This window comes from Ambystoma mexicanum, chromosome 6q (assembly GCF_040938575.1).
Source record: "Ambystoma mexicanum isolate Mex_15411 chromosome 6q, UKY_AmexF1_1, whole genome shotgun sequence".
In the NCBI taxonomy this organism is placed as follows: domain Eukaryota; kingdom Metazoa; phylum Chordata; class Amphibia; order Caudata; family Ambystomatidae; genus Ambystoma; species Ambystoma mexicanum.
Genome location: NC_090937.1, coordinates 1,074,885,851 through 1,074,911,570, shown reverse-complemented (window position 1 = coordinate 1,074,911,570; position 25,720 = coordinate 1,074,885,851). Strand labels below are relative to the sequence as shown.

The 25,720-nt window shown below is 47.6% G+C and overlaps 1 protein-coding gene across 3 annotated transcripts in view; it reads right to left on the bottom strand.

The window, feature by feature from the left end:
* The window catches only part of AASDH (aminoadipate-semialdehyde dehydrogenase), an 853,386-nt gene that overhangs the window by 436,340 nt on the left and 391,326 nt on the right, over positions 1-25,720 (bottom strand). For all 3 annotated transcript variants that reach the window (XM_069631618.1, XM_069631617.1, XM_069631619.1), the window contains exon 8: positions 19,888-20,060. In XM_069631618.1, coding sequence (XP_069487719.1) covers positions 19,888-20,060 — 173 coding nt within the window. The remainder of the gene's footprint in view (positions 1-19,887; positions 20,061-25,720) is intronic.

The following is a 25,720-nucleotide window of genomic DNA, read 5'->3' as shown; positions in this document are numbered from 1 at the left end:
GCAGGACCACTTTGATCTCAAAGTTCCCTTTTCACAGTTGCCAACCAGTTTGATACCTCACAGAGACCTTCGAATGAGCACGCACGAGGCACTGATTCACTCTGTCTACGGTATCGTTCTTGGCCTCCCAAATTCAGTTACTCCTCTGGTTTTCAATTCTATTCGTGTCGTTTGTTACATACTTTTCACTCACTGTTCGCTTTAGATTTCTTCATACAATGTTGTCCCTTGCAACCTTGGTTCAAACACAGGCTGGTCTGGTATCAGTGTCTCCGACTCACCGGCTGTGCTGTCTTTACTGGCGCTGCTTTGTTGTAGGGGCCAAGGACAGTACCACGGTAGCAACCGTTCCTCTCTGCCTTGGTTATCGACACGGGAGAGCCCCGGGTACCGCTGACACACAATGCAGGTTTCTTCTGCTTTAGTCCCCGGTCTTAGGTTTCTTATTTTCCAAAAGCTCAAGGGCACTTCCCTCCGTGCAACCCTCTCTGCTCTTGCCATCTTTGTCCTCGTATTAAGCTGCCATCTTGGAACTGCTGCTTCCTCGTGTGTTTTGCCTCGCTCAGAGTGTGCTTTTGTGCTCTGCCTTTTATCTGTGTGGGGAGGTTTCATGGAAGCCAGGTGTTTGTAATGATCAGTAATTGCCTGACCTTGCCTGACCATTGTATTGGGACATGTCAGGTATACGGCTCTGGTGTTAGTCCGTTTTCGCTCACAGTGAGCTGTCCATTAGAAAGTGTTTGTGTCGGGAAAGGGTGGCGGGGGGTCGAGCGCCTAAGTATCCTGATAGAATAGTGAAATGTGTTACAGGGAAGGGGATACTGCGTCTCACCATCCGGTGTCCCACTGCTACTCACCGAAGACCCCTCATCCAGGTGATCCTCCCGCACTAGTCCGGGTCCAATGAAATGGATCCAAAAGCGATGGCCGTGTCCTGGCCACCTGGATGACAGATACCCGGGGACTAGCTGGTGAGACACCTACTGGTTTCTCACACTCTCCAATCTCCTATCCCAACATGTGCATGCTGCCCATCCAGCCTATGCAATCTTAACCTCATCAACCCTTCATCTGTCCTCCTCAATGCTTCTCCTCTTGTGGCTTACATTCTAGACTCCTCTGACCATGAGCGCGAGAGGCTGCAAACACTATGGGGTTCGGGAGATTCTGATACTGGGCCTGTGAGAAAAGAGGGGGAGGAGCAGTGTCGGGCAAGGGGACATAGGTTGGGTTTGAATACCCTGGTGATGCATGTGTAGGGTAGCACACTAATGGGGGCGGCTGCGCTTCTTGTGGCGGCTGTGTGGTTTGTTTCGTCCCCAATGGGGGTTCCTGAATCGCAGAGGCGATGGTCGTGGTTGGGGTCGGGACACACGATAGAGGTGGTCCGCCCGCTATGTTCGCAGGGTGTTAGGGAGAATTCTCTGTAAAGGCTAATTTCCTAAACTTAGTGAGTCCCCCCAGCAGCTTTGCTGGATTTTTGGGGTTTATTTTTTTCTCCTGCTAAGAGTGAGACTCTTTTCCTCCGACTCTTAGACATGATTTGAGGTGTTCCTTTGACTTTGGATGTGTTTTATGGGCTATGGGGTCCTTTACCCCATAGAGCTTCATGTGTTTTTGGTATGTGGGTTACACAGCACCCTCCGTGCAGTAACCCCGGGGTGTCATAGCGACCCCCAAACATAGACTCCATACCCTTGGACTGACTACTGTCTCCCAGGGCATGTAAAGTCACCATTGGCTTTACTAGTCTCAAATTGTGAATAGAACCAGTACAAACCATCCTATTGTGGACGTACTGGTCGGAGCAATTCGATTGTCCCGGGGTCTGTTGTTCGAAGGGTGTTCTGACTTGAGTGTCGTGTAGACCGATGAGACCTCCGTCCCCAAGTGACGCACAGGGGAACAAATAGAAACCCGCTGTGCGACCCTTGAGGCCACAGGTGAGAGATGTCTTCCCAGATCCATGGAGCCTCTGGAACACCGATGCTGCGGTCAAGAAGGAATGAGGTTAAGCACCAGGCAATCACAATACTGGCAGGTAAACAAAAGAATCTAAAGTGTCTTACCTATCTGGTGTATTGGAGACCCAGGTAACCTAGTAGGGAGGTTCGAGGCTCAAAAAGATACAGCGGTCCCTGGAGTGGTAGAACCGCAGGTGAGCGTGGATACGGGTAGGCCACCTGTAAGATAGGGCTTGACTCGGGCGTAGGAGTACAGCAAGACACTCAGGGATGATCCAAAGACAAGTCGATGTGCAGTCCAAAAATCCGGCAACAGGTAAACAGTTCCAAACAGAGGTACAAAGGGGTGTCCAAGAGAGTCCAAGATAGAGTTCCGTGATCGAGGTAGCAAGGAGCAAGTAGTAACGCCAAACAGGGTCCGAAGCCAGCTGAGAAGCAATGATCGTCCTGCCTCCCAGGTCTTTATACTGTGTATCCCTGGGTCATGTGACGTCTCTGGGTCATGTGACGTCCACCAAGATCACGTGAGGAACGCCACACTGTATCACGTGATTGACGTGATGACGTGACGCCGCCCCTTCTGCGATATATCCTCCAAGGCAGTTGCCAATGCAGAAAAGGTTGTAATCGAGCCCGTACACCAAAGAAGGTACGGTGTTTTCGGTTCTGTGGGTTCACCGAATCCCTTGAGCCTCGAAGCTGGGGTGGAGATGTTGGGGGAATGTGAGCAGTGTCCTGATGTGGGGAGGCCTGATGTGCTGAGGGTCGCCTAACATAGCCCCTCCCCAACGGCCCACGACCCCGTGGGCAGGATGGATGGTCTAAATGGAAACGGGCTACCAGGCGAGGGGCGTTCAGGTCAGAGGCGGAAACCCATGAACGTTCCTCCGGGCCATAACCCTTCCAATCCACCAGATACTGGATCCTACCCCTAAACCATCTGGAGCCCAAAATGGCCGACACCTCGAAAACATCAGGAGAGGTCAAGGACACTGGCGCAACAGGGGTACGAAGACGGACAGAGTCGGGACAAGGTTTGAGGAGGGAGACATGAAACACAGGATGGATGCGCCAAGAGCTGGGAAGCACTAGACGGAAAGCCACCGGATTTACAACCTTTGATATTACATAAGGACCGACAAAGCGAGGTAGCAACTTCCGACAACCCACTAGGCGAAGATGACGTGAAGACAACCAGACCCTGGAACCCACCACCAGAGGGGGAGCAGCCCGACGTTTGCCATCCACACGGGCCTTCATAGCAGCCTTTGCTTCAGTGAGATGAACCACTGTACTAGCGTGTAAGGCAGAAAGATCCCTAAGACATGTCGTGGCCGCAGGGTTCGCAGAACCAGAAGCATCAGGGACCGGCAAGACCTTGGGATGTTGGCCATAGAGGGCGTAAAAAGGAGAATAACCAGTGGCTGAATGAGCCGCATTATTATATGCGAACTCCGCAAGCCGTAAAGCGGCCAACCAAGAGGTCTGATGTTGCAATATAAGGCAACGAAGGTATTGTTCCATAGATTGATTCGTCCTTTCGGTCTGTCCATCGGTCTCAGGATGATAGGCCGAAGAATACCTGGTATCAATGCCCAATAGCTTCGTCAGGGATCTCCAAAACCGAGAGGTGAACTGTGACCCTCGATCAGATATAATGACCGAAGGAAGGCCGAACAGCATGAACACATGTTCAAAAAACAAATCCGCTAACACAGGAGCCGAAGGGATACCTTTGCAAGGAACAAAACGGGCGATTTTAGTGAACGTGTCCACCACCACCCAGATGGAGTCAAAGCCCTTCGACTTGGGGAGATCAGTAACGAAATCCATCGTCAACGTATGCCAGGGCCTAGGAGGTACCGGAAGCGGAAGCAACAACCCAATCGGTCGACCCCTTTGATGTTTAGCCTGAGCACAAACTGCGCATGATCTAACATAACATTCAACATCGCGCTTCATAGAAGGCCACCAACACCAACGTTTGAGAAGATCCAAAGTGCGCTCTTGTCCGGGGTGAGCATTAAAGGGAGCGTCATGAGACCACTCAAGGGCCAGATTACGTGTGTCAGGTGTGGGAAGGAACAGGCGTTCATGTACGAACGGTAGTCCATCAGAATACACTGGGTCCCATTCTCGCAACTGATCGGAATGATTGCTAGTCCAGGATCGAACCGAGTCTATCAGTGACAATGAGGGAGTGCAGAGACAAATCACATGACTCTTTCCGAGAACAGTGTCGGGGAATGTAGGCAATTGGACCCCCCCCGGGGAACGTGACAAGGCATCCGCCTTCCCATGTGCCGTTCCAGGACGGTGCATAATACGGAAGTCAAAAGAGGAAAAGAAAAGATGCCATCGGACCTGTCTGCTATTAATGCATTTCAGAGAGGCCAAATCCTGTAGATTCCGATGATCGGAGTATACTGTGACGGGATGTTTAGCCCCTAGAAGATGATGGCGCCAAACACGGAAAGCGTCCATGACAGCCAAGAGTTCTTTCTCCATAACGGTATAATGAGACTCAGTACTGGAAAACTTACGGGAGTGGTATGCCACTGGATGTAATTTGCCTGTATTAGGACATGTTTGTGACAGTACCGCCCCGAGGGCAAAGGAAGAGGCATCCGCCTCGACTATGAACGGAAGATCAGGATTGGGATGTTGGAGTACCGGTGCGGTAATAAAGGCGGTTTTCAAAGTCTCAAAAGCCTCCTGTTGTTCTCTCTGCCACTGATATGGTACCCGGGGACTAGTCAGGGCCGTGAGTGGGGCTACAATCGTAGAAAAGGAAGAAATGAAACGCCTATAGAAGTTGGCGAATCCTAAAAAGGCCTGCAAGGACTTGAGTGTTTGAGGTACTGGCCAATCTAAGACAGCTTTGACCTTAGAATCGTTCATGGATAACGCCCCAGAGGTGATGTGGAAACCCAAAAACTCAACAGAGGTCTTATGGAACTGACATTTCTCAGGTTTGGCAAATAAGGAATGTTTTCTTAAACGGGTTAATACTTCTCGGACGTGTTTCACATGGTCATCAAGATCACGAGAGAAGACCAGGATGTCATCCAAATACACAACCATGTACACATCCAGAATATCCCTGAAAATGTCATTCATGAATCGTTGGAACGTGGCCGGGGCGTTACATAAGCCAAAGGGCATGACAAGATATTCGTACAAGCCGTAACGAGTACAGAAAGCCGTTTTCCACTCGTCTCCCTCGCGAACGCGTACTAAATTGTATGCGCAGCGTAGATCAAGTTTGGTAAAAATGGAAGCATGTGTTAAATGATCTAAGAGTGGAGTAATCAACGGGATGGGATATCTATCCTTCTTGGTGATCGCGTTAAGACGCCTATAATCCACACAAGGACGTAAATCCCCCTCCTTCTTGGGTACAAAGAAGATAGGACTTGCCGCTGGTGAAGTGGAGGGGCGGATGTGTCCTAAACGCAGGGCATTCTGTACATATTCTTTAAGCACCAGTTCCTCCGAAGGAGACAAAGAGTAGATCCTGCCCGAAGGAATGGTGGAATCAGGAAGCAATTCGATTGGGCAGTCATAAGTTCTATGTGGAGGAAGTACCTCAGACGAGCCTCGATCGAAGACTGATTCGAAAGTCCGATATTCTGGCGGAATCCCAGACATCAACCCCCCAACATTATGGGACTGTATGACTACTGAATCGTCAACGGCCAGTGTGAGTTGTGCTAAGGCTCCCAAGACCCGAGAGGGTGTGTCAGGGGCTTGATGGACCGGGAGGCAGTAATCCTGACAAATATCGGACTCAAAGAGTACAGTGCCTGTTTGCCAATTGATCAGCGGATTATGTTCACGTAACCAGGGAATCCCTAGTATGATACCGAATTGAGGTGCGGTGATCAAATCAAAACTTAAGGTTTCTGTGTGTATGTCTTGTATGTTCAACAAGAGGGGTGCAGTTTGATGTCTGACAGGACCAGAAACCAATGCGGAGCCGTCTACGGCTTGGACGTGTTCTGGTCGTGTTTTTACCACTAAGGGTAGATTGAGGGAATGGGCCAAATCAATATCTATGTAATTCCCAGTGGCACCGGAATCAATAATGATATTGACTGCATGAAGAAGGCCAGTAGAGGGACATAGAGTGGCCTTTACGGAGATGGGTTGAACACGAGCAAAGGCAAGAGGGGTACCCGGAGAAGATGATGGGACACTCGACCTGTTCTCCGGTTCTAAGGTCGAGCCATCCGAAAAACCTGACTCTTCTTGGGACGTCGGGGACACTCTTTCACGAAATGTCCAGAGGTGCCGCAATAAAAGCATGCATTATCTACCCTTCTACGTTCCCTCTCAGATGTTGTAATAGGGCTGCGTAACCCTCCCACTTGCATAGGTTCTTCAGTACTGGAAGCGGGAGAACTAACAAGAGTAGGAGAGGAAGGGGCCCCCAATTCGGCTCTACGCTCCGATCGTCGTGCGTCTACTTGCAGGACGAGATCAACCAATTCCTGATACTGAGTAGGCATAGAAGGGATCACTGCTAAAGCGTCTTTCATGGTGTTACTCAACCCCCTATAAAAGACCACCGCCCGCTTGTTTTCTGGCCATGATGTTTCCGCAACTAGCTGGTTGAACCGGGTGATGTAATCTATCAGAGTCCTTTTGCCCTGAGTCAATTCCAACAACTCCAAATCCCTAGACTGTGCCTTGTGTCGGGTATCGAATACTCGGGACATTTCTAGGACCAACAAATCAAAGTCATAAAGAACTGGGCTATTGTTCTCTAACAGGGGATTAGCCCAAGCGGCAGCTGTTCCAGCTAAATGGGAAAGGGCGAAGGCGGCCTTAGCAGTGGACGTGGGAAAAGCCAAAGGCCTGCATAAGAAATGTAACTTGCACTGGTTAACAAAGGTTCTGAATTTCTTGGGATCGCCTTGGTAGCGTTCAGGAGCAGCCAGGGGGGAAGGAGTTGGGAGGATTATTGGAGTCGGAACTGTAGAAGTAGCCAAGGGAGGGGGTGTAGTGGAGGAGCTGCCATCTCCAAACTCAAGGTCTGCAGGAAGGGAATGCTGAACGCTCTGTATGGTATCCAACCTTTGATGGATCACTGTGTTCGCGGCGGCCATATCTGCCCTTAATATTGTAATTGCCTGAACTAAAGCAGTTATGGGTTCGTCCGTGGATCCCTGCATCGTCTAACACGACTATACGGCTTCTCAGTCTGTTCTGACTTGAGTGTCGTGTAGACCGATGAGACCTCCGTCCCCAAGTGACGCACAGGGGAACAAATAGAAACCCGCTGTGCGACCCTTGAGGCCACAGGTGAGAGATGTCTTCCCAGATCCACGGAGCCTCTGGAACACCGATGCTGCTGTCAAGAAGGAATGAGGTTAAGCACCAGGCAATCACAATACTGGCAGGTAAACAAAAGAATCTAAAGTGTCTTACCTATCTGGTGTATTGGAGACCCAGGTAACCTAGTAGGGAGGTTCGAGGCTCAAAAAGATACAGCGGTCCCTGGAGTGGTAGAACAGCAGGTGAGCGTGGATACGGGTAGGCCACCTGTAAGATAGGGCTTGACTCGGGCGTAGGAGTACAGCAAGACACTCAGGGATGATCCAAAGACAAGTCGATGTGCAGTCCAAAAATCCGGCAACAGGTAAACAGTTCCAAACAGAGGTACAAAGGGGTGTCCAAGAGAGTCCAAGATAGAGTTCCGTGATCGAGGTAGCAAGGAGCAAGTAGTAACGCCAAACAGGGTCCGAAGCCAGCTGAGAAGCAATGATCGTCCTGCCTCCCAGGTCTTTATACTGTGTATCCCTGGGTCATGTGACGTCTCTGGGTCATGTGACGTCCACCAAGATCACGTGAGGAACGCCACACTGTATCACGTGATTGACGTGATGACGTGACGCCGCCCCTTCTGCGATATATCCTCCAAGGCAGTTGCCAATGCAGAAAAGGTTGTAATTGAGCCCGTACACCAAAGAAGGTACAGTGTTTTCGGTTCTGTGGGTTCACCGAATCCCTTGAGCCTCGAAGCTGGGGTGGAGATGTTGGGGGAATGTGAGCAGTGTCCTGATGTGGGGAGGCCTGATGTGCTGAGGGTCGCCTAACAAAGGGGCACGGTCCAGTCCCCCCCGACCGAGTTTTGGCTGATGGCAGTGGATACTATTTTTTATATTCGACCGCAAATATTTTCTATGTGATTTTCCCATCGTTCGAGGCTATCACTTTTTAAAATAGCCTCGAACATACCGCCGGATTATTAAATGAATATAAATTCACTGGTTGGTATTTTTTGCAGAAACTTGGTTCCAAAATGGCGTTTGTGTTCGCTTCTGTGACTCCAACCCAAGTCGAGCCCTTTGTTCCACTTTTTGGCGGGCTTCACCACAGAAGCTTCCAAAAGTGGTGCCACTCTGTTTGGGTACCACAGGGGGTGTGGGAGGGGGTTTAGGCACCCTGGACTGAGTTGCCTCAGCAACTCAAGTCGCACTCTTGTGTGATTGGCCCAAGTGGTGAGCCGCCCGGCTCACCACTTAGCATGTTTGAGTGACAGCTAGGCTGAATGAATGGGGGTTTTCCGCATAAAAGCAGGGCTTTGGGGACTGGAACTTCAGAAGTCACCACAGGACCTAAAGAATCCGAGGAGGGAGAAGCCAAGCCGACCTGCACCGACGACACCACCGGTGGAGCCCTGCTGAACCGTCTCACCACTTTTCCCGACGACAGAGGAGATCTCCAGTCCGGAGAGTCTTCTTCCTTTGACTGGTGGGGATAACCAGTTTGCCTGTCTTTTCGCCTTCCTGGACCATCTCGTGGCCGCCTTGCCCGTGCCAAGCACCCTGGCAACCGGAATACCACGGTTTACCACTACCGCGAAGAAAAGGGTGGTACCTTGTAACAGGGAAACTCCGCGGCTGGTTTCTTCCCTGGCAGCGCAACGACCTTCAGCTTTCCTCCACGTCGAGACCTCCTCTTCCTCTGGACGAAACACTGACTTGCACCCGCTACCAGGAACAACTGCCCCCGCTGGAGCATTCTTCCCACTTTCAGGTACTGTGTCCCGCCTGGCTTCCCTTGCGACAGATCGTTTGGGGTGACAGTAAATCCTCGACTTTCTAACGTGGGTTAGCCTGGGACCTGTTAACTAACTTTTCCTGACTTGATCTCAATCTTTTTGTGAACTATTTACAAAGACTCTTTGGGCATAACTGTGATCCTGGACACATTTTGCTTGCTCTAAGAGTGGGCCTGGCATTTGAACTTCCTTGCTCTCCAGTAGACTTTGCATAACTTGCCTCACTGTGGTTCTTTGAAAAGTATTGAAAGTTGTGTGCTTTCATAACTCTGCCTTTTTCTCTCCCTTTTTAATAACTTATTAGAGTGCCATCTTATGTTAAGCGCTCACCTCTGTCTGAAAATAAGTGATGTTTCTCATTAAGACTTGTCTAATAAGTAATTAGGGTTGTATATATATAATAGTGACTGTGTGTTGAATTTATTTACCTCTCTTTGTGCTAGTGTAATTTACAAGTGTGTCTTTAAATACATAATTATATACTTTTACACCAAAGCTCTGGTCAGTGTTTGCTTATGCTACTGTATCTCTGTACCTATTGTGTATACTGTATATACCTGCCTAACTCATCTTGAGAGAAGTCTGACTGCTCAGCCACAGCTACCAGGTAAATCTGGGTGGTACAGACTGCTACCAATTGGGTTTACTGCCAACCACCTGTAGTCCCAAATCTTTTGCAGTGGTCCCTAAGGGAACTGCACAGGTTTCTGCCTAACACAGGGCCAGGTGAAGCATCTCCTAAATCCTCTACCATCTTCCATAATTCCAACACTTCCTTCCTATTCTTCAACTTCTTTCCCTTATATTTCACTGCTAAAAACATGTACATATGGCCTAGAACATCCTTGTATTTGTCCCGTTCTGGCCATGGCTTGTAAATACCCCCCTTGTTTCGGCAACCCACTCCCATTGATATTTCATGGTCTTCTCCTTGTATATTGTAAGGGCTGTGCACATATACTCCAGTGGTTAACTCAATTTTAGCCGCAAATGCCCGAGTGTCATATAATACCTTTGCTTAATTAGGTTCCAATCCTTTATTCTCTTTATATCATATAATAATACGTCAAAAATACAAAATGCCACATGGTCTTCCTACTCGACAACCACACCTCAATCACCACTCTCCTCCATATCCACCAATAGTCGCACTCCCCCCACCGGTGTTGTTTTCTCTAGCAAAAGGTGCACTTACATCTGTTATCCCAAATTCCACTGTCACAGGGTCCCATCAACAGCCTGCACAATCTGAGTGGTGCCCCGCTCCAAAGAACAGACAGGAATTCTGGCAACACAGCTCTTGTAAACCTCTCCAGTTTGTGCAGAGGGGACTGGTCGCTGTAGGTAGGCGCAGATCCTCCAGTTGTGAGGCCAGGAATCCTCCGTCCCTGTGGAGGGTCTGGGATCACGTCGGGGGTCACCAAATCTGTAAGGCAGACCCCCAGACACAAGAAAAACAATCCTCTGAGGAAAAAGGCTTGGTGCACCTCTGCAAGAAAAACTAAATTTATTATGTATACAAAAAGAAAAAAGGTGACAGAAGGTGCCGTAGAACCCACCTGCCGCAGAGCACTCTGGGTTAATTCAAAGCAGACAGATCATTATAAGACCTGTCATCTTCACTAATGACGGACACAGCATACAGTACTCATCCCCCACCCTCATTGGCTACCCCCTATATGCATACTACCAGTCCCCTAAAGTACCTCGACTGATTGGCTACATATAATGTACTCTGGCCCCTTAACAAGTGGTCTTCTGTTCTGCCACATTGGGTTCTGCTTGCATGATTGGCAGGCATCTGGGAATGTTACCCTCCCCATGAGCCTCGCCACGTGGTGCGCACCTGGTCGTTGACATGAGCTCAGTGGATACTTTCGAGGTCAACTTGGCTCTCTAGAATAATGAAGCGCTTCTCGTGATCCCAGAAATGCAGGCGCCCCTGCCATGCCTCCCTGGCGCAGAACTGAATTCGTCGGTATCACACCTTGCCCCTCGAAGTACAAATTGAGGGACAGCTTACTCCTTGCTGCCCCTGCCAGGAGCTTCACCTGGCCCTCCCCAGGACCACACTAATAAGCCTACCTTTGAAGGATTAAGGATTTAAGTGTTCTGTTTGTGGGGATCTGGCAGTTCAAAGGTGACAACCATCATTCTGGTGGGCATTAGTGCCCTAAATCTGGGCTGGGTCTTTTGGCAGCTCAAGAACTCTGCCCTGGCTCCCATGGGTTTCTCCCTCGAGATGGGTGCAGCCCCATCCATGCGTGGCAGTTCACCTCTCTCGCTCGCTACCCTCACAACATAGGTCCCACCCACCCCAGATTTATGCCTGTGCCCCCTCACAACCTGCCCCCTCTCACCTGACCTAGCGCATCCCACTCTGTGTTGCTACCCATGCATCCCTCTCTGCCATGCTCCCCATGCATCGCCCTCTGCATGGTTCTCCACGCATCCCTCTTTGTGTTGCTCCCCACGCATCCCACGCTGCATTGCTTCCCACGCATCGTGACCCAGAGATCCTAGCAAGGTCATACAACACAGCCATTAAAGCCGCCGTCGAAGCCATTGCACCACTCAAACCACGTAAGGCCAAAACTACCAGCCACACCAACGCATGGTTGACCCCAGACCTCCTCGTACTCCGCTCTGAGAAGCGGGCAGCGCTCGCCCTATGGAAAACCACACTCACAGATGAATCAAAACTCGACTTTACATCTAAAGCAAAAGAGTATAAAAAAAGCTATAATCAATGATAAAGCCATCTCCTTCGAAGCTAGAATCCAAGAAGCACAATCCAATACCAAAGAGATCTTCTCGATATTTAGAGACCCCCACACCAACACCACAGAATTTCACCAAGGATAAAACCTGGTGTGATGAAATCCAATCAGCGATGAGCGGCAAGCTCAACACCCTCCTAGCTAAAATTCAAACAACCAGACAAACACTCAAATCCCCACACCCACCATCGCACCGCCACCCCCTCCAACAGCATCAAACTCCTTCTCTTTCAAGGAAATCAAAGAATCTGACTTAATTAATATTATGACAACCATCAACCGTCTAATTGCAAAGGAGACATATGCCCAGCCACATTCATTAAGGACTGCACCAGCCATCTCGCCCCCATCCTCATAGGTTTTGTGAATGCCTCCATTGCCACAAGCAAAGTCCCCTCATGCCTCAAGGAAGCTTGGGTCCGCCGTCTCATAAAGAAACCCACCCTGGACCCCTGCTCACCCAACAACTACCTGCCAATCACCACAGTCCCCTTCCCTCTTAAAATACTAGACAAAGCAGCATACTTACAGGTACAACAATTCATTGAGGAAAACAAACTTCTTGGACTACGCCAATCAGGTTTCCGCCCAGGTCACAGGACTGAGATAGCCTTACTGGACCTAAAAAACCAAATGGACAATGTAAGAGACAAGGGGAAACCTGCTCTCCTCCTAGACCTTTCGGGCAGCATTCGACCTCGTTGACCATCAAGATCTATGTCACCCCGTCTCCACCACAGCCAACCTCTCTCCTAACGCCACCGCCTGGATCGCCTCCTTTCTGCAAAGGAGGACCATGCAAGTTTTCTCAAACCTTGCCTCAGCCTCGCCCACTCTTATCTTATGTGGTGTCCCGCAAGGCTCATGCATCTCACCCACCCTCTACAACATTTTCACACGGCCCCTGTTCCTCATCCTCGACTCCCTGGGTATCTCGTACAAGAACTACGCTGACGATACCCAGATCTTCCTCACCTTAACAGGAGACTATGACACAGATTTCAAAACACTCAACCATATTTACAACACAATTTAAGTCTGGATGGCAGCCAATGGCCTATGCCTCAACTCAGACAAAACCAAACTTCTCATAGTTGCCTCTAAAGAGACACTCAAGAACCTTGACTCCCAATTTAGTCACTTTACAATTGACAGCATTAAGATCCCAGTGGCAAACTCAGCAAAAACTCTAGGTGTCTATCTGAACTCGAATCTAACAATAAGCAGGCAAGTGAGCGCCATTGCCTCAACAGCAGCCTACCATGTCAAACTGCTTACTGCAGCCAGACCCTTCCTGTCGAAGGATAACTGCATCACAATTGCTAGAGCCATAACAGGGTCAAGACTGGACTACTGTAATGCTCTGGTCTTGGGCACCTCTTCCAAGAACAGGTCTAAACTTCAAACCATTACAAAACAGCGCTCTCCGAGCAGCCACTGGAATACCCAAGAAAGAGCACATCACGGCAGCTAGGAAACAGGCACACTGGCTCCCAGTAAGAGAGAGTCATATTAAAAGCACTTGCCCTCACCTACAAGTGCGTCCACCTCACTGCTCCACCCTACCTCTCTGATAGAATTCACCCCACATGGTCCACCAGACCAACTAGAACCCCATACACAAACATGCTCACGATCCCCAGAGTCAAGAGAGCCAGAGCAGGTGGGGTAAGTTTCCCATACCTTGCAGCACTACACTGGAATGTCCTACCACCACCCCTGCGAGCAGAAGTCTCTCACCTAGCGTTCTGGAAAGCGATGAAAAACATGCTCTTTAACTAAATTTATCTAATATCCTGCTCTCACTTGGAATGTGCACATCTAGACACCTGTTCCAAACTGAATCTGTATCTGAATGATTGTATAACAAGTGCATAATGTGTTTACTTAATATATGCTACCCTGACATGTATTTAACCTTTCTGTAACTAAGACTGCCACAAGTAACAGTGCCACGATGCCTTTGGACAGCATGTGCACTATACAAATGTAAAAAATAAATTAAATAAATCGTTTGCTGCACTGGTTCACAGGCATGCCTCACTGCGTTGCTCCCCATGCATCTGTCCCTTACTGTCTGTGACCATTGTGTTGTCATTCCACTATATTGTATTCACTACTGTATTGTCATTCCATTGCATTGTCTGCATTTTCTCTTAATTCCAGGTTTCCTGGAACCACAAGTCTGCGTGATTTTGTCTGTTGGGTTGCTATTGAACTGTTACGTGCTGTATCCCTTGCCTTTCTCTTCCTCCCCTCTAGGGCCCCTTGACTTCCTGTTTTGTATTCTTGTACTGTACTTGTTCTCACGACCTTGAGTTCCATTGTAGTGTACTGTTGATGCCTGAACTGTTCTTCTCCACCCACGCTAAGACCTTGTCCAGTGTTCTTGTTCTGTGTCGTATGTACGTGTTGCCCCTCTTGTGTTGTGTGACTTCCTCGTGTGCCTCTCTCCTGTTTAACCCTAGAGTTTGACCCCCCCTCCTGCTGGGACTGCCCCCCTCACTCTCCGCCCGCACCCTCTATAGTGCTCTCTGCCCTATATTCTCTAACTGCGATTCCATCAACTATCCTATCCTAGAAAGAAGCTCAAAAGGTACATCCTCGTCTCCAACCCAGACCTCCCTATCGCTGATACCTACACCAGTGCTTCCTCCAGACAGACACTCACCGACATCCTCTTTGTCATTCCCTCTCCAGGCCTATGGACCCCTCATAGGGTCTATGTTCTCTCTCCTTTAACCTCCTATCCTATTAATGGTGGCATACAGTGGGAGGCCCTCCTGGCCCCTTCCCCTCCTCTAAGACCATCATTAATGTCTACTTAAATGGTACTGTCTAGGTCCAGGGCCCTCAGGCCAACCTGCTCCTTTTCGATAGACGCTTCCTGCATTTCATCAACTTCCTTTCTTTACCTGCTACTCCTATCTACCCCTCTCTGGCTCCTCTGACACCTCCTTCCTCTGCCACCCTCCGCTGCTTCTTTGGCCGCTCGGCAGCCTCCTTCCTCTGCCACTTCTCCGGCACCCTCTGCTGCTTCTATGGCCGCTCTGCCTTTTCCTCCCTCCACCACCTCTCCGGCACTCTCTTCCTCCTCTCCAACTACCCTGCCTTTTACCCATTCATACTTTGCCCATTCTCGGGCACCTCTATCACTTCCACAGGGCGAATCTTGTGCTTGTATCACTCACTGAAGTCTTACATAGGTGGCAATCTGTTCAACTTCCCTACTCTTAACTCTTGCTCTTTACTTTAAGTATTTATAATGCGCAGGCCATGGACCCGTAGGAATCAGGGCGCAACATACAAATAGAACAGAGCATCACATAGAAGAGACTAGTACCAAGCTGGCTCTAGGCATTCATACTTGTAGAATCAAGCAAACAAGCTTTTTTTGTTACTTCTTAAAAAGGTCTACCGACTTCTGGCATCTAAGTCCCAAAGGCAATTCATTCCAAGCCTTAGAGGCTGTGTAATGAAAGGCCCCCATTTCAGCCCTTATGGTCCTGCACCTAGGAAGCGTCAACAGCTCCTGATCACTAGATCTAAGGGTTCTTCTATGGGTTTTTTCAGTCAGAAGATCTTGGAGGTAGAGAGGCATTTTGCCCTGTCTACATTTGTACGTGAAAACCAAGAGGCGGAATTGGAGCCTTGCCTTTACTGGGAGACAATGCAATGCCCGACGGGCCATTGAAACATGGTCTCTCCGGGAAAGTCCTACAACCACACACACTGCCCCATTTTGAACTACCTGCAGCCTGTTACAGTCTGTTTTGCTAATGCCCGCAAGCAGGCTGCAACAATACTCTATCTTGGCCCCAACCATTGCTCCTGCAATAGTTTCCGTGTTGGTTTTGGGTGATGAATGGTCACAGGTGGGCCAAGAGCTTAATATAATATGCTGATGCTGACACTAGGCTCCCAACATGAGCCTTCATGTTGAGGTGTTGATCAAATGTAACGCCAAGAGTCTTGACCTTCTGAGGAACTATCATTACATCTCCAATACGAAAGTTATCATAAGTCGGACCAAGCTTCTGTATCATACCATGCTCTGCTGTCAAACACTCCTCAGACACCTGCAGTCTCGTGGAAGAGCTTGATTTGGATGTACTCTGTTCACGGCCAGCTCTGTCACAACTTTTGACACTCCTCCTTGATGTCTACAAGATACTCTTTGAACCTAGAACCAACTGTCCTGGCGGTGGGAGTATCCCTGATCTTCCTGCAGTGGATCCCCGCTTCTGTCATTCCTACGCAGGCCTACTCCTCCTTTGAATGCCTGGTCTGCAGGCCCTCTATCTTTCCTGGCCTCTCTCTCACTGTGTCCACCATCTACAGGCTGCCTTGCCAGGTCGCCCCCTTCCTCTGCGAATGGGCTGACCTCTGCTCCCTCCTTGCCGCTACCTCTCAAGTTCTCCTCCTTGGAGACCTGAACATTCACTTGGATGCTACTAGCTTCTCATGTGGGTTCTTTCGCAACCTCTGCGACTCACTCTCTCTCTATTCTACCCTCTGAAGGTCACACCATGCATGTTCTGATCTCGTCAAACCCTTCTCCCCCAACCCTCTCACCAATCTTCTTCTCTTGGACTGACCACTTTCTTCTCTCCTCTCACCTTCTCTCTCTGTCCCTCAGGTTAAGGTGACCCCAGTACTTCCACCCACCTTCTCGGTCATCGGGCCCATGAAGCGTGTGTCAGTGGAGGCTTTCACTGCTACTTTCTCTCCTCCTCCTACATCTTTGGCTGACTTGTACTCGGACACAGACCACTCTAACCTTCATCTTTCTATCTCAAACACTCTTGATGTCCTTGCCCCCGTTATGAGGATCTGTTTGAAGCCTGCATCCAAGTGTAACTCTTGGTACGATTCTGACCTTGTCAGCCTTAGAGCAAGGGTAGGGTGGCTGAGAGGAAATGGAGGGCATCAAGCGCACCCTCTGACAAACTGGCCTGCTGCCTGCGCCAAAGGCAATATAGACGTTCTGTCCTCTTTAAGAAGATAGCCTACATCCAAGCCTGTGTCTCCATGGCATCTAACAACAAAGCCAACCATTTCAAAATCTGCAAGGAGCGGGCCAATCCTGCTGCAGTCTCTACCGCTCTGGTTCCCTTCCAGGCCCTCTGCATGGCTTTGGCATTCCATTTCACCGCAATAACTTTGGACATCATGTCCACTCCCTCTGCCCCTACCTCCTCTTCCTCTCCCTCTACCATTCCAGGCCCCTCTCTGGCCATTTCTCCTCTGAAATTCTCCTCTTTCCCCCTATTCGCCCCAGACGATGTTTCTAGACAAGTCCGATCTATGGAAGCCTTGACAAAGCAGGTGCTCCCCTCTTCCTCCAAAACCATTAAGGACCACATTGAAACCCTTGTTCCAGCCTTGGCCGATTTTTGCAATCACCATTTTGCCACTGGAACCTTCCCCTCTCCCCCTCAAGCACTCCCTTGTGCACCCCCTTCTTAAGAAGGCCTCTGCCTATCCTTCCTCTCCGGCATACTATCGCCCGATCTCCATCACTCCTTTCTTGGGCAAACTCCTGAAAAAGCTGGCCATCTCCCAGCTTAATCTACATCCTGAATCTGTTGGTTGTCTCCATGACCATCAGTCTGGATTCAGAGAAACCAGAAGCAAGGAAACTGCTCTCCTGAACACCCATGTAGACTTGCTCTCCAATCTGGACCCTAACATTCCTTCTGTCCTCATTCTCCTTGATCTATCCTCTGCATTTGACACGGTCAACCACTCCATCCTGCTCAATCGTCTCTGCGACAACCTGAGCATCTCTGGTTGACCTCCTTTCTCACTGATCGACCCTGCCAGGTACAACTTGGGTCTTTCCTCTCTTCTATCTCTCTCTCTACCTGTGGTGTTCCCCAGGGGTCTTACCTCTCTCCCTGGCTCTTTACCCACTGCCTGGCACCTCTGTCCCACCGTATCTATACTTTCTGCTCTAACTTTCAGTGTTATGTGGATGACACCCAGCTCTCCTTCAAGCTCCCTAGAGCCTCTTGTGCTCCTCCTCTCATACCAGACTGTTTGTCTGCAATTCAGGAATGGTGTGCCTCCAAAGATCTCTGCCTTAATGCCAGTAAGACTGAGATCCTCCTCATTGGGACACCTGCTACCGCCTTCGCTCTATCACTACAGGTGCCCACTCTGGGCTTCTACCTGCTCCTTCCTATGAGGCTAAGAACCTTGGGATCATCTTCAATTCCACCCTCTCCTTCTCTCCTCACATCTCTGACGTCTCTAAGAAGTCACAAAATCACCTGCACCTCCTCAAAGGTATTCTTCCTTTTCTAACTTTCCTCCAAAATCTCACTGTCTCTAGAGCCATGGTCCTCTCTAGGCTGCACTACTGCAACAGCCTCTTTCTAAATTGGCTTGCCTCTACTCTTCGCCCTTTACAACTTATCCAGAACAGGATGGAGAGGCTTGTCCTTGGCATCAGGCCCAGGGATGGTATCTCTCCAGCCCTGAAATCTCCTCACTGGCTCCCTGTGGCTGCAAGGATCAGGTTCAAGACCCTCTGCATGTCCACAAGGCTTTCTGGGGCCGGGGACCACACTACATCCAACTTTCGCTCCCTAAACATCTTCCTTCTCGAGCCCTGCGCTCATCCACCTCCAGCTCTCTGAGGGTCAGACACTTCTCCAAGCAGAGAGTGGGGGATAGATCTCCCTCTTCGGCTGGGGCCTCCTTCTGGAACAGTCTCCCTGCCTCTTGAGCAGGACCATTAACCTTCTTTTTCACTTCTGCTTTCTCTCCCTCGCTCCCTTGCTGATGTCTGTCTGCGGCACACTCTGGTTACCTGACCACCCACGGAACCTACGGGACCAGGCTCCTGCATGACTAGTTGTCCTGGCACTGCCTCCAGGCCCCCAAACACTTAAGGGACTCTGTCTACAACCCTACAGTCCCCTTACTTTCTGCACTTATGAGCCATCAAATGAAGCACTTAGGCGCTACTTGCACTCTCCTTTCCCTCCCTCGCCCCTGGCACTTCTCCCCCTCGCTCCCCCCCTCACTTGCGCAAACTGAATGACACAAGGCATAGCAATATTTAGTTTTGTCCTCCTCTGTCCCCCCCTTCCTTGTCTTGTCGCGCCTAGAAACACTTGTGTACAGTCACGTTATAAATGACCTATCATCATATCATAGATATAATTTGTTTCTGTTTCGCAGGCCTGCAACACGATACCATTGTATTTTATCGATAAGGCCTGAAGGCCTCCTTGTTCAGCTCCCTTGCTGGGGAATGGGATGAGAAAGTGATTCGCAAATCATTTGCATATTATGCTACTACTTCCACCGCGGACTGTGGCAGACTAGCCCTCACTCTAATATGGCAGTGTTTCAGAATTTCACGCAGCGGGTTTAGGGCTGGCTGCTACGTTATTCTTCATTGTCGTTCGATTATTATATTCTAATAACATACACACACACCCTAAACCTGGGTCTACCTATAGTTACACCATTTGCTACAAAATTGCCCCACACGTCACCCCAGCTTTGCATCGTTCACACCCTTGCGAACGTACGCGTCCATCGTCGTGTGCACTTAATATATTTTCCTCAACCTAAATCGCTCGGGGGTGACATGGGAGTAGGACATGCATCCCAACGCATGCTATGATTTATTGTCGCCAAGATACTTAACCTTAAGGTGATCAATCGTGCAGCAGATTAAATTATCACGAGATGGCATGAACACTGGTGCAATTCGCAGATATTAATTTCACAAAATGTAAGTTTTGGACCACCAAAAGAAATAATGTAATACATCGATATAACATGCGATGCAGAGGTCATTGCGATTGTTCGATTTAAACACACGAGTGCAGCTCTCCTTTAATATAATTAACCTGTGATGCAATTAAACCAGACTTTGATAGACCATCTTTTCCCTTAAGTCTGTAAAATGTACGTAAAGGTGTTTAGATGAGAACTCAAGATGTGTCGGGAATAATACATTAAAAGTTATTTACAAATGCAGCAAATATTACAGTTACTTCCTGATTACTTAATTAACGGGTACAGAAAACATAATTGTGTGCCATTTTGTTACCTGTTGCACATACTCTATGCACAGACGTTTGCCATGACGTTTAATTTGATTGTCCTTTCGCCCCAAGAAAAGTATGTTTGTATCTATCACAGAGACCCAGTCACCTGTCTCTCGCATTTTTCCCGAATTTACTGAAGTCTCAGCATCAAGAAAACATATTCGTTCTTTTCCTCCTGCGAGTAAAACATGGGAAAGAAGTTAGTAATTTAGTGTATGAATAAAAGTCCACCAAATAAAGAGACATGTTTAGCTTTTGAAAAGTCCTTTCGGTATTGAAAAATAGCTGCTATAGGAAAATACATATTCCTCAGACTTCTTCTGGGTTCGGAACTGCTGAAATATTTCTTATACCTATGTCAGCAGAAGAAACACTCAGCCCTGTGATGATGGAAGATTAAGGCATCAGAATGACCTGAGTGCCAAAGACAACGATCAGAAGAGCATACAATGATCAGAAGAGCAATGATCACAAGATCAGAAGAGCATGGGACCATTCAAGAAGGCTATCACAGCAGAAGGATCAGGGCCTTGATCCAGCGCCTAAGGGTTGCGTAGCCAATCCAGATGATACTACATTGGAAAAATGCTAACAAAGCAACCAACTTTTGTCAATGGGAGTACCACATTTTGACAATATAACATTAAAAAGAAGCATTGGCAATGCCAACAGTTTGGACTTTCGTGTAGGCATGGGAAAGGTTCTGCCGTAGTGGTATTAACTGCCCATTGATGGTGGCAGGGGAGAAAATAATAGGACCTGAGCATCTACTTGCAGTGCCTGGCACATACCTAATATCTATATACAAGCCACAACGGTTGGCTTTGCCAATGCTTGTTTTTACCAGGATTTGAAGGACACACAATAATTGGCAGCATATGGGTAGAAACAAACATATAATCCAAAATGGATCTGTGGAGATTATCTGTCCAAGTATAACTAAGTGGTGTGTCAGTCACAGTTTTCACACTTAGCAGAACGAGATCTAAAGACTCGAAACAAGATCGAAAGATTGTCCCTTGAACTCGGGCAGAAGGGGAAAAACACCTACCAATCTCAGAATGGTACCATCGAGGAACTAAACACTCAGAATTAAAATCACCCATTATCACAAATCCCACATTCATCAATAAACAGTTACAATCAAATACATCAGTAATACATGACATACAATCAGAGTGGTCGAGACTGGGTTCAAATAAATGTTCAAGACAATTACAACACATAAAAGTTCATTAGACTAATCATACCAAGATATTTTACATCCTAAAATATCAGGATGGCCCAGGCACAAATTTGAAATAATGGAGCCAGCAGATATGCGCCAAGCACAGAGCAGGCCACCATAAGGCCTGCCCTTTGGACCTTTCCTGGCTGGCTCAAAAATCACAGTAAAATCCTTCACCAAAGGGGTACCGATGATAAAAGATTCTTGAATGCAAATCAAATCAGCTTCGTTCTAAAGTTCCCCATTCAAGCATAGATGGCAAATCCTTGTGAATTCCAAGACACCATTCTAATCAGTGAGGGGTTATGCTGATGTAAAGAATTAATAATATGCGACCAATCATAAAACACGTAATGAGAGGATTATACATGGTCTGCCATCTCCCCCCCAAATGGGTCCACCTGAATTAGCCCGTGGCCAGTCATCAGACACAACCTACCCCAAATTAAGCAAACATTTGGTCTTGGCAACAACTTAATTATAAAAAAGTTTCGAATAAAAGACTATTTTAACTGAATCAACCCGCCTAAAGTCCATAAAGAAGATTCTGGCAATATCTTTCGAGCAGAGTAGTTTTAGGCTAGCTATTTCACCAAACAAAGCCAAAATATATTAATGGTTCAAAGGAAAATACTTTTTGACCCTAAAATTACGGGTCAAACATAAGTAACTCAAGTGTTCTCCCTCAGCTGGTGCCAAGGCCACCGTCACAGTAGCGTGGGTATCCTCAAGAGCCTCACCCTTCATGGGTAACCTAAAATTAGAACCCCCCAATGGTCCGCTAGGAAACCTATTTAAATCCCATGGGAGTTCACCCAACCCAATATGACATAAAACAGATTTCCTCTTTTCCTCCATGGTTAGGAAACCAGGGGAGCCCATGGTCACCTGTTGGGCAAACTTGGCTGGTGGCTTGAACGATTTAGCAGTAGCCTTCAAGATCAGAGGAGTCAACTTAATAGAAAAGTGTGCGTGAAGAGCTCCTTGATTACCACCAATCAAAAACACATTTTGAAGCAAAGAGCCCCCTTCCACAGGCAATTTAGCAACAGGAGCCTCCTCATTAGATTCAATAGAGTAAGTGGTCAGAGAAGAGAGAATTAGCCCCTCAGCCACTGGATCTATCGTTTTAGGTTTAAGATAGGCAGTGATCAAAGACTTTTTATTTACCTCCTGTTGAGTTGGGATCAACTGAGCAGGAGTTTCAACCTGCTTCTCAATGCAGATCTTAGTCTTCCTACAGTTAGCAGCTACCTTAACTAATCCAGCCTGAGAGCAAGAGACCGAACGCCCATCTATATACTCAGAGTCATCGTTGTATGTCTCAGTTTGTGCCCTAATTGAGCACAAACATTTCAAAGAACCCTTCATGTTTGTCGGTAGTAGAGAGGAAGAATTTTTGCCATTTTTGGCTTTCTTTTTCTTCTTACAACCAACTACCGCACAAGCAGCTGACTCGCCTTCGGTGACCGGTTTTGGGGACAATATCAAATCACCCACCGCCTCCACAGGTACATTAAGTATGGAATTAGGTGACACTGCTAATGCCCGTGATTCATTGGCCTTTTGTAAGCCACTCTGTGTGTCCCCAGCCACCACCCCCTTCTGGAGTACTATGGTCAAGCCCCTTAGCCGGATGCAAAGTGCAATCAGCCCAAGATGTTTTGCGGCCACAGAAACTAAATTTGTGGCTGCAGGCGTCCCCATACTTAAAGGACTTTTGCACATTACTCATGGGGCTCTCAAAGCTAAAATAAAAGCTTCAATGAAGTTCATTTTTGCGAGAAGGTCCTTTAGCGTCAATCGTACCTCTCTCAGCTGATATATATTCAAATCATGTCCTTGGTCCATAGTATCTAATATTCTAGAAAGAACAGGAAAAGTATCAGCATCTTCCACCACATCTACTAGTGTCTGTTCACCCCTGCATTCAGAAGTGGAGGATCCGCCTTCTGGGGGGTCAGACCTTCAGGATATGCTAGCTGAGATAAATAAAGAAATAGAAGACAGCGCAGCCAGCTTGACGAAACCGATTGCTGACCTAGATAAGCATTTTTTGGAGAAACATGCGGATGAGGTGGAAATGATCTTGTGCGAGCATGGTTATGAGCAGGAAGAACTGGCCAAGCAAGTGGATACCTTGAACAACAACTGGAATTGGTTATGAGTAAGTAAGAAGATGCCAAAAATAGATTGCGGTGAAATAATATTAGACTGTGAGGGATCCCCAGGTCTGTCCTGGACTCAGACCTGACTGAATAGGTGTTGGCGCTTTTCGGACATTAACTCGATGCCCCTACAGATTAAGAGATTCTGCTAGACCGAACACATGGGGAAAGAAAAGGTCATGAGGTCAGCAAGAAAGCAGGAACCAATATGGTTCTGCGACTCTCCTACGCTGTTATTCGAGGACTTGGCTCAGGCAACGCTAATGAAAAGGAAACACTTGAGTATGGTAACCAGATGTCTCAAGACAAAGGAGATCTGCTACCGATGGACATTCCTGTGTAGCTTAAGACTTGAGCTCCAGAGAAAAGCATATAACATTTCTAAGGAAGAAGAGATGGCAGACATTATGGGGAATGAGGGAGAGCCACAGTCTACCTAGGTCTCACCCGACAGGGAAGCTAATAAGGGCATATTCCGCTTGTCTAATAAGGAGGCATGGAACTCAGGGCGCTCATGCCCCAAAGGGAGGGGGGTGAGGTGTTTGTGCTACGGATATCGCCTGCATTGTTGCTGGATAATGCCATCTTGCTTTTGGAGGGTCTGCAGTGGCTTTGGGATGGGTTGGTGACCAGAGAGGCAGGGTGTCGAATGTATTAAAGTTATGCAAAATTATGCTGAACGGGTCTTCGCAGCTATTCTGAGAACTGAGGGTTTTATCGTGCTAGGTTGATTCCATGGGAGAGAGGGTGAGGCGGGGGGATTGGATGGGGTGCTGGAAGTAGGACCCATGATACCCAGGACGCTTTTCAGGTCCTGGAGGGAAAAGAAGGGTTGTGAATTGTTGGGGATTTGTGTTTTCACAAACGTTGGGAGCGGGGGGGGGATTCCTATTCTTTTTTTTTAAAACTTTTGGCATGATAACAGATTCATGGGTTATTTAATTGACAAGAACGTCTTGGGAGGACTATCCACCAGGGAAGCAAACATTATTCTGGATAGGTGACGGCTGAGCTAGATGTGGTCACTCTGAACATTCAGGGTTTAAATTCACCTATAAATAGACATTCAGTCTTGAGGCAGCGGACAGAGCCGAGGGTCTCAATAGTCTTCCTACAAGAGACGCACCAGCTCCGACAGGATTACAAGGATATTCTATTAAAGAAGAATATCCTTGTATACTCATGAAGTATATATGCCATAATAGTTTCTTTGCGCCTCAATACCTTGGTTCTTTACATTTTGAAGTTGCGTGTTCCGCACGTTCAACTGGAATGTGCTAGGTGACAACGAAACCAATGGTTACCAGTCACTTGGTGCTTATAATACACGCACCTTAACAGATACTATTTTAAAGTAGTCTAGTAAGTAAACAACTTTGTGTTTAAATGGAGCCTCTGACATATGAACTATTTGTATTTCAAAGGTGGTCTGCCCCGAATTTTAAGTCCAATATCTGTTCTGCTGAAACTGTTTAAACACAAAATATGTTTTGTTAGAATATTCTATTCAATAAGCCTGCATTTACTGTATTGTTTGTTTGGACCGATACCCAAGAAGGAACCACTTAGGTTGATTTAATGGTATTAGGTCAAAAGACCTTTTTTAAAAAATTTTAAAAAAAAAAGCTTTAGAAAGACTGCTCTTTGACCGCACAGAGCGGTCTTTCTAAAACGAACTGTCAGCCCCTGTGATGCACACGAGCGTGCGCAGCGGCTGAAAGGCAGGCCAGAATCCAGTAGCAGCCACGAGGTAGATTGGGTAAGTTTGTGTGTGTTTGTGCATGTGTGGGGTGTACGTTTGTGTGCATATTGGGGAGGCTTTGGAGGGGAAGGAGGTGGTAGGGGCTGTGGGTGGCTGGTTCAGGGATGTGAAACTCCCTGATTTGGTCTAAAAACGGGAAGAGGGGATGGGGTGGGGAATGTCATTTCTATTTTTGTGGGACGCCAAAAACTGGCTGAAAAAATAATCAGCCTTTTGATTAGACGACCTACAAAAATTGAAATAATTACAAAGAAATGATTTAACATTGGTCCTGAATAAGAGTGGGTAAAATACACAACAGTCAAAACATGGCATGTTGGCCAGGTATGTGGTAACAAGAACCCAAAATAGTTTTATATCTGTTAAGAATTTTTGGAAGAAAATATTAAAAACATTGTTAAGTCCTATTCACTCAGTATATTGGCACATAATCAAAGTATTTTGATAAAACTGTGTTTTGTATGAATGGCACGTAATTGGAAAGAGTGAAATGCTTTAAATATCAATGCTGCGTTTGGTGTTTTTACACCATTAAGTTCGTCACTACCCCCTTCCAACATTTTTTAAAAGAGAACGTTAGTTGTGGATATTCTTTCCCCTTTGAGTTTAACAAAGCTAGATTACTTATTTTGTAACATTACGTTATGTGAATTTGGTCTCATCAGAGTTTGACATTC